Source organism: Gossypium raimondii, chromosome 1 (assembly GCF_025698545.1).
Source record: "Gossypium raimondii isolate GPD5lz chromosome 1, ASM2569854v1, whole genome shotgun sequence".
Lineage (NCBI taxonomy): Eukaryota > Viridiplantae > Streptophyta > Magnoliopsida > Malvales > Malvaceae > Gossypium > Gossypium raimondii.
Window position 1 is genome coordinate 19,243,165 of NC_068565.1, and position 15,027 is coordinate 19,258,191.

At 37.6% G+C, this 15,027-nt stretch overlaps 1 protein-coding gene across 1 annotated transcript; it reads left to right on the forward strand.

The window, feature by feature from the left end:
• Positions 1-4,185: 4,185 nt before the first annotated feature.
• LOC105786876 (uncharacterized) lies at positions 4,186-5,160 on the forward strand. The gene has a single exon (XM_012613350.1). The coding sequence runs from the start codon at positions 4,186-4,188 to the stop codon at positions 5,158-5,160; it is 975 nt and encodes a 324-aa protein (XP_012468804.1).
• The last annotated feature ends 9,867 nt before the right edge of the window (positions 5,161-15,027 follow it).

Sequence of the window (15,027 nt, forward strand, 5' to 3'; positions counted from 1 at the left end):
AAGATGCCTGATTTTGAAAAATACAATGGAACTAGCTGCCCCGAAGCCCGCATCACCATGTTCTGTAGAAGGAAGACTGGCTACGTTAACAATGATCAGCTGCTAATAAACTACTTCCAAGACAGTTTCGTAGGGGCAGCGTTTAAATGGTACAATCAATTGAGTCGTACCAAGATTGGTTCATGGAAAGACCTAGCACAGGCATTTATGAAACAGTACAGCCATGTAACGGATATGACCCCCGATAGAATTACATTACAAAACTTGGAGAAGAAACCGAGTGAGAGTTTCAGGTAGTACGCACAAAGATGGAGCTTCTTATTACTTGTTTCTCCTTATTACTTGAACCCTTTACAACCCCCGTATCCTAAATGGCATGATGCAAGCGCACAATGTGACTACCATGCGGGAATTACAGGGCACTCAATAGAAAATTGTACTGCCTTCAAGAAGCTAGTTGAAAGACTTATTAGCATGGGTGTTGTCAAGCTTGATGACTCACCTAGCACAGAAAATCCGCTACCCAATCATACTGATAAGGGAGTGAATATGATGAGTGAAAATAGGGGAGAAGGAAGCAAGACCAACGTTGCTGAAGTCAAAACTCCGTTGAAATGGGTCTGGAAAGAAATGGCAAGAAGGGGGTTAGTCATTTTGGGTTCTGAGAAGGTTGGGAGACTGAGAATTACTGTGAATTCCATCATGAAACTGGACACGAAATCCAAAGATGTGAAGAATTTAGAGCTCTGGTCCAAAGCATGATGGATAACAATGAGATGGAGTTCTACGAAGAAGCAGAGGAAAGAAGAAGCATATGCGCGTGGGACTCAGCAACGAGAATCCCAAAAATAAATCATCCTGTGGTCATCATCTCGTGCCCTAAGAATAATGAAGCTAGGGTTCAGGTGACTCCAAAGGTCATCATTCAGAAACCTGCAAATTTCTCTTACAAAGATAGCAGGAAAGTCTCATGGAAATATGAGTGTAGCACAACCATCCCAGGAAAGGACATTTCAACTGGTACTGCAGAAAAAGATCAGGGTATAGGTTTTCATACATGTAGTGGGAAGCACTACGACTTGATAAACCCTCGAGCAGAACCAACGAAAGAAGAAGCTTCGACAGAAAAGTAAAAGAGAGAAAAAGCAATTGAGCCTGAACCATTGATCAATGAGCCAATAAAAGAAGAAAAAGCTAAGAAATTCTTAAAATTTCTGAAACAAAGTGAGTACAGTGTTGTGGAGCAACTGCATAAACAACCAACACGTATATCGGTGTTAGCTTTGCTCTTGAGTTCAGAGGCACATCGAAGTGCGTTGATGAAAGTATTAAATGAGACGTATGTAGCTAATGACATTTTAGTCAGCAAGTTGGATCGGTTGGTAAACAATATAAGTGCTGACAATTTTATCTTCTTCAATGATGATGCAATACCTTCTGGATGTAGAGGCTCAACTAAAGCTTTGCACATTACTACCCGTTGTAAAGGGTACACATTGCCGAGAGTTTTGATTGATAATGGGTCTGCATTGAATGTATTGCCCCTGTCCACCCTAAATAGACTACCTGTGGATAGCTCACATATGAAGGCATGTCAGAATATAATGAGGGCATTTGAAGGAAATGAAAGGAGAGTTATGGGAAGAATTGAGGTACCATTGATAATTGGCCCAACCACTTATGAGGTGGACTTCTTGGTAATGGATATCAAACCTTTCTACAACTGTTTGTTGGGAATACCTTGGATACACTTGGTAGGGGCTGTGCCGTCATCACTTCATCAGAAGTTGAAGTTAGAGTCAGAAGGTCGATTGGTGACGATAAGTGCTGAAGAAGATATCATCGCGACAGTAACTAATGATGCACCGCATGTGGAGTCTGATGATGAGGCACTGGAGTGTCCTTTCCGGTCCTTAGAGTTCGTGAACACAACATTTTATTACCAAGGGAGATAGAATCTCGATACCAAGAATATCCAAGACCACGAAGATGGGTCTGCAGTTGATGGTAGGAATGGGAGCCTTGCCAGAAAGAGGCTTGGGAAGGCATCTGCAAGGAAGAATTGAGGCACCAGTACTGAAGGACAAGTTTGATCACTTTGGCCTGGGCTACAGACCAGATATGAAACAAAAGAAGGAAATAGAAAAGAGGCAGGAGAGAAGAAGGGCACGTTTGAGCGGAAAAGAAGTCAAGTGGGAGCCTATGACCTTTCTCCACATATCTAAGACCTTTGTATCGGAGGGGTTTATTCATCCTGAGTGAAGAATGTCCAGAGAAGAAAGTATTTCAGAAATGTTGGGAAATGTGCATATCAATGCCCTACATGAAGACACGTGTGAAGAGGGGGTTCTGTTAGATATCCGTCCTTATGAACCTGGGAGTGTTCTAAACAATTGGACTGAAGAAGAAATGCCTGAAGTTTTTAGAGCTTTCTCAGAGTAATATTCAGAACATACTTGTTGTTTTAGCCTAGAGACAATAGGAAATTCTTTGTGAAACAGGCATATGTTCGAATATCGTTATTCTAATGAAATACACCTTTGCAATTATTTTTTAAGATTCTTTCGAATAATCATCTTGGATTCTTTCGTTTCTTTCCAGATCATTCTTTCATTAATTCATACCATATAAGTAAATATTCTTAAAATTCATATTCCATTTGTATATTCCTTGGTACCTATAACAGGTCCCTAGATATCAACGACGTGAGTGACTCTGCTAGGGACGCGAAAAATCCTTTTGAATGAGACATGTATTTAGAGGGATCTCAGGACTCTGAGGATGACATAGATTGTAACTTATCTCCAGACTTGTTAAGGATGGTAGAACAGGAGGAGAAGCAGATCCTACCTCATAGGGAAATGGTGGAGATTGTGACCCTAGAGGAGGGAAAAGTAGTAAAAATAGGAACGTGCATAACTAAGGAAACGAAGCGAGATTTCATCGAGTTACTTCGAGAATTTAGATATGTCTTCGTATGGTCATACCAGGATATGCCTGGGCTAAATACTGACATTTTAGTACATCAGCTTCCTATAAAATAGGGTTGCAAGTGAGTTCAGCAAAAACTCCGGAGAATAAGGCCTGATGTTGTACTCAAAATAAAGGAGGAAGTGCAAAAGCAGTTTGACGCGGGGTTCCTACAAGTAGTCAAATACTCCGAATGGGTGGTGAACATCGTACCCGTCCCTAAGAAAGATGGGAAGGTACGAATGTGTGTAGATTATAGAGATCTAAATAAGGCTAGCCCAAAAGATAACTTTCCCTTGCCTCACATCGACACCCTGATGGACAACATGGCAGGCACTCGCTAGTTTCCTTCATGGATGGTTTTTCGGGGTATAACCAGATCAAGATGCATCCTTAGGATATGAGGAAAACCACGTTCATAACCCTATGGGGAACTTTCTGTTATAAGGTAATGCCATTTGGGTTGAAAAATGCGGGAGCCACGTACCAGAGAGCCATGGTGACCCTCTTTCACGATATGATGCATAAGGAAATTGAAGTATATGTTGACGACATGATTGCAAAATCCCAGACGAAAGAAGAACACGTGCAAGTCCTGAGAAAGTTATTCTTAAGGTTAAGAGAGTTTCAACTCAAACTCAACCCGGCCAAATGTATATTTGGGGCTAAATCAGGAAAGCTTTTGGGGTTTGTAGTCAGTGAAAAAGAGGTTGAAATAGACCCGGATAAAGTCAAAGCTATTCAAGAATAGCCTCTCTCGCGTACTAAAAAAGAAGTTAGGGGTTTTTAGGGAGACTAAATTATATAGCACGGTTCATTTCAAAATTAACTGAGAAGTGTGACCCTATATTCCGTCTCCTTAAGAAGCATAACCCAGGTGTATGGGATGAAGATTGTCAGATAGCTTTTGACAAAGTGAAGCAGTATTTATCCAATACCCTAGTACTGTCACCTCCTAGTCAGGATAAACTGTTGATCTTGTATCTGACAGTGTTTGACCACTCCATGAGATGCGTGTTGGGCCAGCATGATGAGACGGGGCGAAGGGAGAAGGCCATCTATTATCTCAGTAAGAAATTTACTGATTGTGAAATGAGATATTCGCCTATTGAAAAATTATGTTGTGCCCTAATCTGGACAACGCGGAGATTGAGACAATATATGCTCTACCAGACGACGTGGCTAATTTCAAAGTTAGACCCTTTAAAATATATGATGGAGTCAACCGTGCTGAATGGAAGGATGGCTAGATGGAAAATTTTACTCTCTGAATTTGATATAGTATATGTAAATCAAAAGGCTGTCAAAGGGAGTGCAATAGCAGACTTTTTGGCTAGTAGAGCTCTAGAGGATTATGAGCCTTTAGACTTCGACTTCCCGAATGAGGACTTGATGAACGTGGCAACTGCTGAAGAGAATTCTCAAGAAAATCATCCTTGGAAGCTGAACTTCGACGGAGCATCAAGCGCTGTAGGTAATGGGATTGGGGCAGTCCTTATATCCCCTAATGGAGATCATTACCCTTTTACCAGTAAGTTGGGGTTTGATTGCACTAATAACATGGCCGAGTATGAAGATTGCATTATGGGTATACGGGCTACCATGGAGCAGAAAATTAAAGTACTAGAGGTATATGGAGATTCAGCATTGGTGATATACCAACTCAAGGGGGAATGGGAAACTAGAGACCCAAAATTAATTTGTTACCGGAGATTGGCTCTGGAGTTGATCGAGGAGTTTGACAGTATTACTTTTTGTTATCCTACGCGAGAAGAAAATCAAATGGCTGATGCTTTGGCTACCCTAGCCTCTATGATCCAGGTGAACAAACTAGAAGACATGGAGCCTATTCAAATCAGCATTTATGAGACCCCGGCTCACTACTACAGTATTGAGAAAGGGGAAAACGATGATCATCCTTGGTACCAAGGTGTACTACAGTATGTGAAGAATCGTGAGTACCCTGATCAAGCAACAGAGAATAATAAGAGGACGTTGAGGAGGCTCGCCATTGACTACGTCTTAGATGGAGAGATTTTATATAAGAAAGGAAAGGATCAAGTACTATTGAGATACATGGATGCTGTCGAGGCCAAGAGAATTTTGGAAGAAGTCCATGAGGGTATCTGCGGTACGCACGTCAATGGTTTCATAATGGCCAGACAGATCATGAGGTTCAGGTACTACTAGTCCACCATGGAAAGAGATTGCATCAATTATGCCAAGAAGTGTCATAAATGCCAGATTTACGCAAACAAAATACATGCACCTCCTTCACCTCTTCACGTTATGACTTCTCCATGGCCATTCTCCATGTGGGGAATGGATGTTATTGGGCCAATATCACCAAAGGCTTCTAATGGGCATCGCTTCATCTTCGTGGGCATTGATTATTTCACCAAGTGGGTGGAAGCCGCTTCATATGCAAATGTCACGAAGTCGGCAGTTGGCAAATTCTTGAAAAAGGAAATCATCTATCGATATGGAATATCTGAGAGAATAATATTCGACAATGCGTTGAATTTGAGCAATAGTATAATAGCAGAGGTTTGCGACCAATTTAAGATCATACATCATAACTCGGCACCGTATCGCCCAAAAATGAATGGTGCAGAGGAGGCGACTAATAAAAATATTAAGAAAATTGTGGGGAAGATGATTGAAACTTACAGGGAATGGCATGAGAAGTTATCACTTGCTCTCATTGCCTATCGAACATCTGTTAGGACTTCTACTGGGGCAACGCCTTATTCTTTAGTTTACGACATGGAGGCAATATTACCCATTGAAGTTGAGGTCCCTTCTCTACGAGTGTTATCTGAACTACAATTAGATGAAGTCGAATGGGTCCAATCTCGACATGATCAGTTGAACCTAATAGAAGAAAAGAGGTTAAGAGCTATTTGCCACGGTCAAATGTACCAGAAACGAATGATGCGAGCTTATAACAAAAAGGTTCGTCCCAGAGAATTTCATGAATGGGACTTAGTGTTAAAAAAGATCCTTCCTCTACAAAATGATTTTAGGGGGAAATGGATGCCAAATTGGGAAGGTCCTTACGTTGTAAATAAAGCCTTTTCCGGAGGAGCTTTGATTTTGAGTGAGATGGATGGTAAAAATCTGCCAAATCTTGTGAACTCAGATTTGGTCAAGAAATACTTCGCCTAAAAAAATGATGGAGAGGCCAAGGTGAAAACCCGCAAAGGGCGCCTTGAGACCAAAGGGGTTTTGAGTGGAAAACCTGAAAAGAGCAGCTCAAATATTGATCAAAATAAGGCATGAGGTGACCAAAGTCATTCAAATGTTGATCAAAATGGGGCATGCGGTGAGCCTGATACACCTGAATCAGTAAGAAAGGGTACGCGACATCTTGGGGCATCAACAGAGTACTGTAGATCTCCTAAACACGTCATTCTTTATAAAGATACGAGTCAACTCCTCTTTTAGCCTCAATATCTTTGATAATGTATTCATTTCGAGCTATGCTTTCAAATTAATACTATTTTATTCTTTGTTTTGTTATTTTTGCAAACGTGTTGCATTAGAATAATGATTAATGGACTAATAAAACTTTCACAAGGGAAGTTTTGCAGATTACTCTAAAAAGTTTCTAAATAATATAGGAACCTGAAACAGGACTATTGTTTAGAACTCACCAAGTTTAAAGGTTGAAATATCTAAAATGGAAAGGCCTAAATCAAGACAATCCATTCGAATTTTGTTTTCAAAACATTTGTTTAACAAGATGACAAAATGCTTTGTTGGTGATAAAGCTTTAATGAACAAACAAGCAATGATCACCGAATGATAAGAGGTTTTCTTGGAGAAGAAAGTTCTACAATCGTGTAGAAACATTTGGTACGACACCTTGAGAATGGTGTAAAAGCAAAGAGACTCACATTTTGTATCCTTGAATTGCGGTAGGAGAAGATTGAGAAAGAGCCAGATCTTATACTCCTAAATTACAGTAGGAAAAATATAATTCAAATTTTATGTCCCAAGGGCTACAGTAGATTGAACCTTGAGGATTACAGTGGATTGAACCTTGAAGATTACAGTAGGGGCAATCGGATTAAGTAAGATATGGGTGTTACCAGGAAAATAAAGATAACGTTTTGACGTGTTGGTAATGAGGCCTTAATGAACAACGGGCAATAACAACTCAAACATTAAGATATCATTTTCATGACATTTTTGCATTCATGCATGCACATTTGGTTAGGAGATGTTGATTCATTTCTATCATAACATCCTAATCACTAGACATAAATAGGCCATGTAAAAATATTACAAGTCATGTTCCCCAGAGAACAGATTGAGAAAGAGCCAGATCTTATACTCCTAAATTACAGTAGGAAGAAGATAATTCAAATTTTATGTCCCAAGGGCTACAGTAGATTAAACCTTAAGGATTACAGTGGATTGAACCTTGAAGATTACAGTGGGGGCAATCCGATTATGTAAGATATGTGTGTTACCAGGAAAATAAAGATAACGTTTTGACGTGTTGGTAATGAGGCCTTAATGAACAACGGGCAATAACAACTCAAACATTAAGATATCATTTTCATGGCATTTTGCATTCATGCATGCACATTTGGTTAGGAGATGTTGATTCATTTCGATCATATCATCCTAATCACTAGACATAAATAGGCCATGTAAAAATATTACAGGTCATGTTCCCCAGAGAACAGATTGAAAAAGTTAATCCTATCTCCCTGAAGTTGCAGTGGAGTGGATTTAAAACCACAAATCTTATCTCTCTGAAGTTGCAGTAGAGCAGATCGCATCAAGTCTTATCTCCCTGAAGTTGCAGTGGAGCAGATAGAAAAAATCAATCCTATGTCCCTGAAGTTGCAGTGGAGTAGATTTAAAACCACAGATCTTATCTCTCTGAAGTTGCAGTAGAGCAAATCGCATCAAGTCTTATCTCCCTGAAGTTGCAGTGGAGTGGATTAAACTGATAAAACTTATCCCTCAGAAGTTGCAGTAGAGCAGGTCGCATCAGAATTTTCTCTAAAGATGTAGCAGAATAAGTTGAAGTTACAAGTCTTATCTCCTTGAGTTGCAGTGGGGCAGACCAAATATAGCAAAATTTGTTCTTTGAGAAACTACAAGTTACAAATCCTATTTCCCCAACGTTGTGGCGGAATGGATCGAAACGATTCCTATAACTCTAAAGATGCAGCAGGATGGAAAGAGATTACTTGAAAAGAAGAGCACCAAAACCCAGCACGACCGGGCAAAATTGGCCATTTTAAAGTCTTTGCTCTGTTCCCGTTACACGACAACGAGCAAAGAGGGGCAGCTGTAATACCCAATTTGCCTGGCCCAATAAGAGTAAATACAAAATTTATTAAACTCCTTTTACATTGGCCCAATAGCTCAAAAATAACTAAATAAATAAAATAACAGTCCAAAAACAACCCAATTACAATGTCCCAAACTACCAGCCCAATTCGGCCCACTAGCCTAAACACCCAGTGACCCAAATCAGCCCAAAACACAAAACGACACATGGAAACCCTAAAGGATCCAGGCACCGCAGCCAAGCTCTCTGCATGTGACGAGCCTCCGTACACGTGCGCCTTTGCCTCCGTACATGCCACGTCCCCAGCCCCGTACGCCGAACCTGCAAATCGTATTCTTTTTATTTATTTTTCTTTCGACCTATAAAACAAAAAGGCAAGGCCTTTTTAATGAGGATAGAGACAAAAAATCAGACACGCATATTGTATGCAAAAAATATTAAGAGAAATCGAAAAGAAAAGAGTTCGAAAGGTGATCTCTCTCTTTTTTTGGTGATATTTCCTGTTTCTTTTTCCATTTTCGTTTCCATTTTTTATTATTGTAAGAAGAAAGTAGAAAAGAGGAGAAGAGAGACTCACCTTAGAGGTGAGAACGCCGGATCCTGGTTCACTCTGCCGTAATCGGAGCTTGGACCGGGTGAAAAGAGGGTTGAGGCGGCGTAACTTATGAGTGAAAGGAGATTAGATTTTTTTTAGGTTTTTTTTTCTTCTCTATTTAGAATAATGTTAGTTTTAATGTTGGCTTAAAGGGAAATCATGAAACGTCACCGTTTGGGCCTGATTCAATGGCTCTGAAACGGTGCCGTTTTAGGCCGCGACCCGATGACCTGACCTAGACGCGGTTAGATCCGCGTGTTCTGGCGTAGGGAGGGATATTTGCGCGATCCTTTTTCTGTGTTTTTTAGAATCGGTGGTCTTCTTTCTTTCCGATTCAGCCCCGTATTCTGCTTTTGTTCCATTTCAGTCCAGCTTGCAACACTGCATTTTGGAGAATCGAAATATTTCCCAATCAAGCCCCCATGTAATACGCGTGTTGCAGCCTAGTCCCCCACTCTTCTTTAATCTCAGTCGTTCCCTGTTAATTCGATTTTGTTTGTGATTTAATCCTTCTTGTTATTTAGTTTTTTTTAGTAGGAAACTTATTGTTATTTTTATTATCATACTTATTCTGGTTATCGTATTATTATTTTTATATATTTGTTTTTTTATATATAATTAACTTTATATTTTTATAGAAAGTTAATTTCAAATAATAATGCTTTATATTTATATATATATAATATGTTTTTTTCTTACTATACGTATGTATATATAATAATACATTATTAATTTCAAATGATATTTTTATGTACTTATTCCTTTTAAATTTGTTGTTTTATTTTAATTTCTATATATATTATTATTATGTATATGCTATTATTTATACTAGATTTTATTTATATAAATCAAAATGTAGGTATTAATTTTAAGTTATTCACTTTTATTTCATTTAGTTTTTATTTTTTAGATAAATCTTTCATTAAAAATGCATTTAAACCTTTTATTTGTTTTCTTAGTTCTATTAACAATCAATTCGGTACCAATTTTGGGCGTCACGAGGGCGCTAACCCTTCCTCATGCGTAACCGACTCCCGAACCTGTTTCTCAGGATTTGTAGACCTAAAATTATTTTCAAGGTGATCTGATCACACCTCAATAAAAGATCAGTGGTGACTCCCATTTTTCATTTTCAAAGTCGATCCCCTTTTTCTAATAAAAATGGTTTCGACACAAAGAATTTTGTGACATGCTAAATCCTCTAATAATAATACCATTCAAAAAAAGAAGAAGCATAAATATGATTAATATATTCTAAGTGGGCTTAAAGCAAGTAATTTATGTTTAGGTAATAAATGAACTAAGTAAATTAGAAGATGGTTGCTATAGGCCAAAAGAGAGAATACATGAGTACTTAGGAGATTCTGTGTTTAGGGAGAAATTTTTTCACTGCCTTTGTTGAGCAACCCTTTGACACTCGAACAAGTTTTAGGAAAAAAGGAGATTGTTGAAAACTGATGTACTTATTGTTCTTTGAATAGCCTGGCAGTATGAGTTGGTTTGTTGTGCTGGAAAAATCTTGGCATTTATGCATGCATGCATATTTTGCTTGAGGACAAGCAATAACTCAGGTTTGTGGGTGTGATAACTCTTGAAAAGAGTTATATTTCATGCCTTTGGACCTAGTTAATTGTCTGTACTTAAGTACATCTAGTTGCATGTTGAGTCATTTCATTAGTATTCTTAGCATTGCATTAGAACTTGAGCTGCGTTTAAATATTAGGTACTTTTAGTTTTTTGTGGTAGGGCTAGGTTTGGTGGTTTGGCAGGTGCAGGTTAAGGAATAAGAAATAAAAGAGTGAAGGTTTTCCGGGGTAAAAGGTTGGACATTTTGTCAGTATGAATGTCGTAGCAATTCCAAGAAGACCGAGTCAACACTCAACGCATACCAGTTTCAGCTCAACTATACTTATACCAAAAAAATCTGTCTAAAATAATAAGAGAAGATAATCCTGGGCTATTGGTTTTTACCCTAGAAAAAAGAATTTAAAAAGAGGAGAAGATAATATTGGGTTGTTGAAAAAAGAATTTAAAAAATTAGAAGATAAACTAGGGTTGTTGGATTTACCCTAGGGAAAAAGCTTATAAAAAGCCAAAGAAGGAAACCTTAAAGGACGTACAAAGAAAGGATGAGATATTTAGGGAAAAATATAGGGTAGCGGTTAAGTAGAGATAGAAATAGGAAGATGAAAGCAATCCCTCTCAGCCATTGCAGGACACTGTGCAACTGGAATATGGAATGGAAAGAGAACATTGTCTTTCTGATGCTCTTCCATTATGTCTAATCATTCCTTCGTGAATTACAGTGATGAAAACGATGTTTGAGTTGAATTTTATTTGCCAATCTATGAGCTTGATCTCATAGGGTTGGGATTACTTTCATGAAACTTTGACTGTTTGTAATGGATGTAGTATAAATCTGAACTATGTTACTGTTTCATTCAATTGTTTTTTCTTTAAAATGTATGTTAGCAATCCCTAGACATAGATGACTACGCAGCATACCCTTAAATTAATCTAAATTATGAAAAGGTTAGATTAGTTAGACCGTGGTTGAATGATATTAGCAAGTACTCGACAGATACTTGTAGTAGACTCTAGACATAGATCAGCGTTCATACAGAAGGAAACAGTGCAGGGTACCATATTAAAGGCCTATATGCAAAGGCAAAGTAACTTGAGGTTTCTGCTCTCGAAAGAAGCAGGCCACTTTAGAAATCTTCTGAGCAGTAGGTTAAGAATTATTTTTTTAAGGCATTGCTAACAGGAAAAGTACATTCCTAGTAATCCCGACCTTCCCACTCAACATCGCATGTGAATCTTTGCTATAGCATACTTAGTTGTTTGCTTGTTCATATACTTATTAATAGTAACGTCATCATTCTTGTAATTGTCACTACATTTTTACTCTTGCTTTACCTTAGCATTTTCCAATATTAGTCAGTATAAATTTTGCACTTATCCTTATTATTTTAATTTATCACTGCATACCTAAATTGGTTTTGCCATAACATTAATCATTATCATAACTTGACCATTTCTATACTGAATTCGATCCCTGTGGAGACGATCTCACTTATCACATTATTATTTGATCTGACGTGTATACTTGCACAATTCGCATATCATATTCACACGCGATAGAAATTTCCTATTTATTATGTGAAAGCAAAATACTGACTAAGAAATAAAAAAAAGATTCCTAAAAATAAATACTAAGGACAAGAAATTTCCCCCTTTTATTTATCTGACTTATCCCCCTTGTCTTCCTCCTTTGTATCCTCGTTCTCACTTGCATAATCGTTCCCTTCCTTCCATGGTTCAAAGATATTATCTGAGAACTTAGGAACAAAACTGTTAGACATATTCTTAAAAGTATTGTTGATTGAATCATCTCTAATCTCCACATATTTCCAATAAGTCTGTTTTTGGTGATGCATAAATTTCCACATATCCATTATAATTGAAAATTCCAATTTCTTCATAGTATTTGAAGAAGTGGGCATAGGAATAGACAATTCAGGATCAACACTTGGTTCAACTAGCTCATTAGCATTTGGCTCCACACTTGGTTCAAAGTTGTTTAGTTCCTTTATCGGTTCATGATTGTAAGATTCTTCTTCAGATTCTGCTTCTTCTGTCTCATCAACTGAGTCAGCTTCTGGTTCAAATTTATTTGATGACTTATCATTTTCTGCTTCGGTTGGTTCACTTAGTTGGATCCTGGATTTGTAACAACGTTAAGCATTTGTTCAAGAAAATCTCAATTTATATTTCTCATTATGGCAAAGTACTCATCTTCTTCATCATCAAGCAGATTAAACAAATCAATAATGGACATAGATGTAAGGGGTACCTTCTTTTTGTGAACAAGAACTTCAGTAGAATCTGACACAGTTAAATTGGCATAGAACTCTCGAACTAATTCCTCAAGCGGTGATCGTGCAACACATAAATAGTTTCGATTGAGAGCATCAATTGTCTTTCGAATTGACAAGGGTACAACCATCTTGTCATCACTCTCCAAGTTGAAACTTTTTTCCAGCATCATGGGTTGATTTTTGAAAATGGAATCAAACCTTTCTTTTTCTTCCTCATCTTTAATCACAATTGGATTTTTAGCAAAGCTCTTGGAAGATCTAGTTCTTTTGCAAGACATGGTGATATTTCCCGAAAAATAGACAAAATTTCGACAAAAGGAAGGGAAAATAAATCAGAAATGGATGGTAGCAAGGAGGTTGCGGCGGCGATAAGCTTATATCGACGATAGGGTTGTTTCAATAATAGGGTTGCTTTGGCGATAGGGTTGCTCCGACAATAGGTTCGCTCTGGCGATAGGGCTGCTTCAACGAGAAGATTGTTGCGGTGATAGGAGGGTTTTGCAACAAAAGGGAGATTTTGGGGAGATTCTTCGAGATTTGAGGCAGACGGTAAGAAAAAAGAAATAGGTGGCCAGGGTTTGAAGCTAATTGCTTTGAATGGTGTGAGGAATATAATAGTAGAGAGGGGTTTATATAGTAGTAAATTAGGGTGAACTTGTAAAAATTTAGCTACAAGAGATGCTTGGGCAGCAAGGTAAGGAGGGAAGGAAAGTGGCAGCAAAATTAGGGTATTTTAGGGACCCTATAGACTGCAATTAGTGGGTAAATTTCTCCTATTCGTTTTTTGGGCATCAAGCCCAACTGCACTTAAAAATTAACTGCTCTAGATAAAATAAACTGATTAGTACTTGGGCCAATTTTACCCCTTTATTAAACATAAAAAAATAAAATTAAAATGAAAAACAAAAATAAAAATAAAAATTTTCTAGGTTAATTAGAAAATTTCTTCTCAAAAGATTACATCAAATTAATTCCTAGGAAAGGTTGGAGGGGTCAGAAATGGTCCCGCTTAAGTTCCAATCTCCTTAGGCAGAATTAATTAAATGTACTAATTTAAGAAAATTAATTTCTAACTATTTATTAAAAAGTAAGAACATGAACAATTAATGGTCTATTAAATTGAACGATGTTTCAATTCGCTCAACTTCACCGACCCAATAGTGTTTGAGATGTTTATCATTAACTTTAAATATACCTCCACTGTTGTCATAGAATTCCACAACTCCATATGGATAAAATTTGTGGATGTTATAAGGTCCTTTCCATTGGGATTTTAGCTTTCCAGGAAATAACCTTAGCCTTGAATTAAACAATAATACTTTTTGACCTTCTTTGAACCAAAAGAATCCTGCTTGTAAAATCTTCGTTGTAGTGCGAGAACCACCAAAGTGTCCCCCACTTGGAGATAAATCCCAGTGGTACAAGATTTCATCAGTTTCACTTCTGGCTATGCACTTCCTGATTATGTTATCTCCACATTGTTTAAACAAAAACGGATCCTCCCAAAAATAATATTGACTATCATGAAGGAATTTCTTCTTTTGTTGGTATGTCATTTCTCGAGGTATTATTCCATATGCTAAATAATTCGCATAATCGACAAACCAAGGTATTTCAAGAATTCGGCTTATCTCAAAGATATGCTCATCTGGAAAATTTTCATTAATTGGAACAAGTGAATGAGTTACCTTATTTTGTTCCAACCTTGATAGATGATCAGCTACTTGATTTTCAACACCTCTTCTGTCTTAGATCTTAAGGTCAAATCCTTGGAGTAAAAGTATCCATCGAATTAGCTTGGGTTTAGCATCTTTCTTTATGAGTAAGTATTTAAGGGTCCCATGGTCAGTAAAAATAGTGACTTTCGTACTTATAAGATCAGAACGGAACTTGTCAAAAATAAAAACTATAGCAAAGAGTTCTTTTTCAGTTACCGTGTAATTGAGTTGGGCTTCTGTCAAAGTTCTGCTTCGATAGTAGATAGGGTGAAATACTTTGTTCCTTCTTTGACCCATAACAGCTCCAACAGCAAAATCACTTGCATCACACTTTAACTCAAAAGGAGAGTCCTAATCAGGTGTAACAATTATTAGGGTTGAGATTAACCAACTTTTTAATTCTTCAAAAGCTTCCAAGCATGCTTTGTCAAACCCAAAAATAGTATCTTTCTCTAACAGCATACACAAAGGCTTAGAAATTTTTGAAAAACCTTTTATAAACCTTCGATAAAACCAAACATGGCCAAAGAAACTCTGAACTCCTTTAAC

Coding starts and splice junctions, on each gene's coding strand:
- LOC105786876 (XM_012613350.1), top strand. CDS start 4,186: ATGGAGTCAACCGTGCTGAATGGAAGGATGGCTAGATGGAAAATTTTA.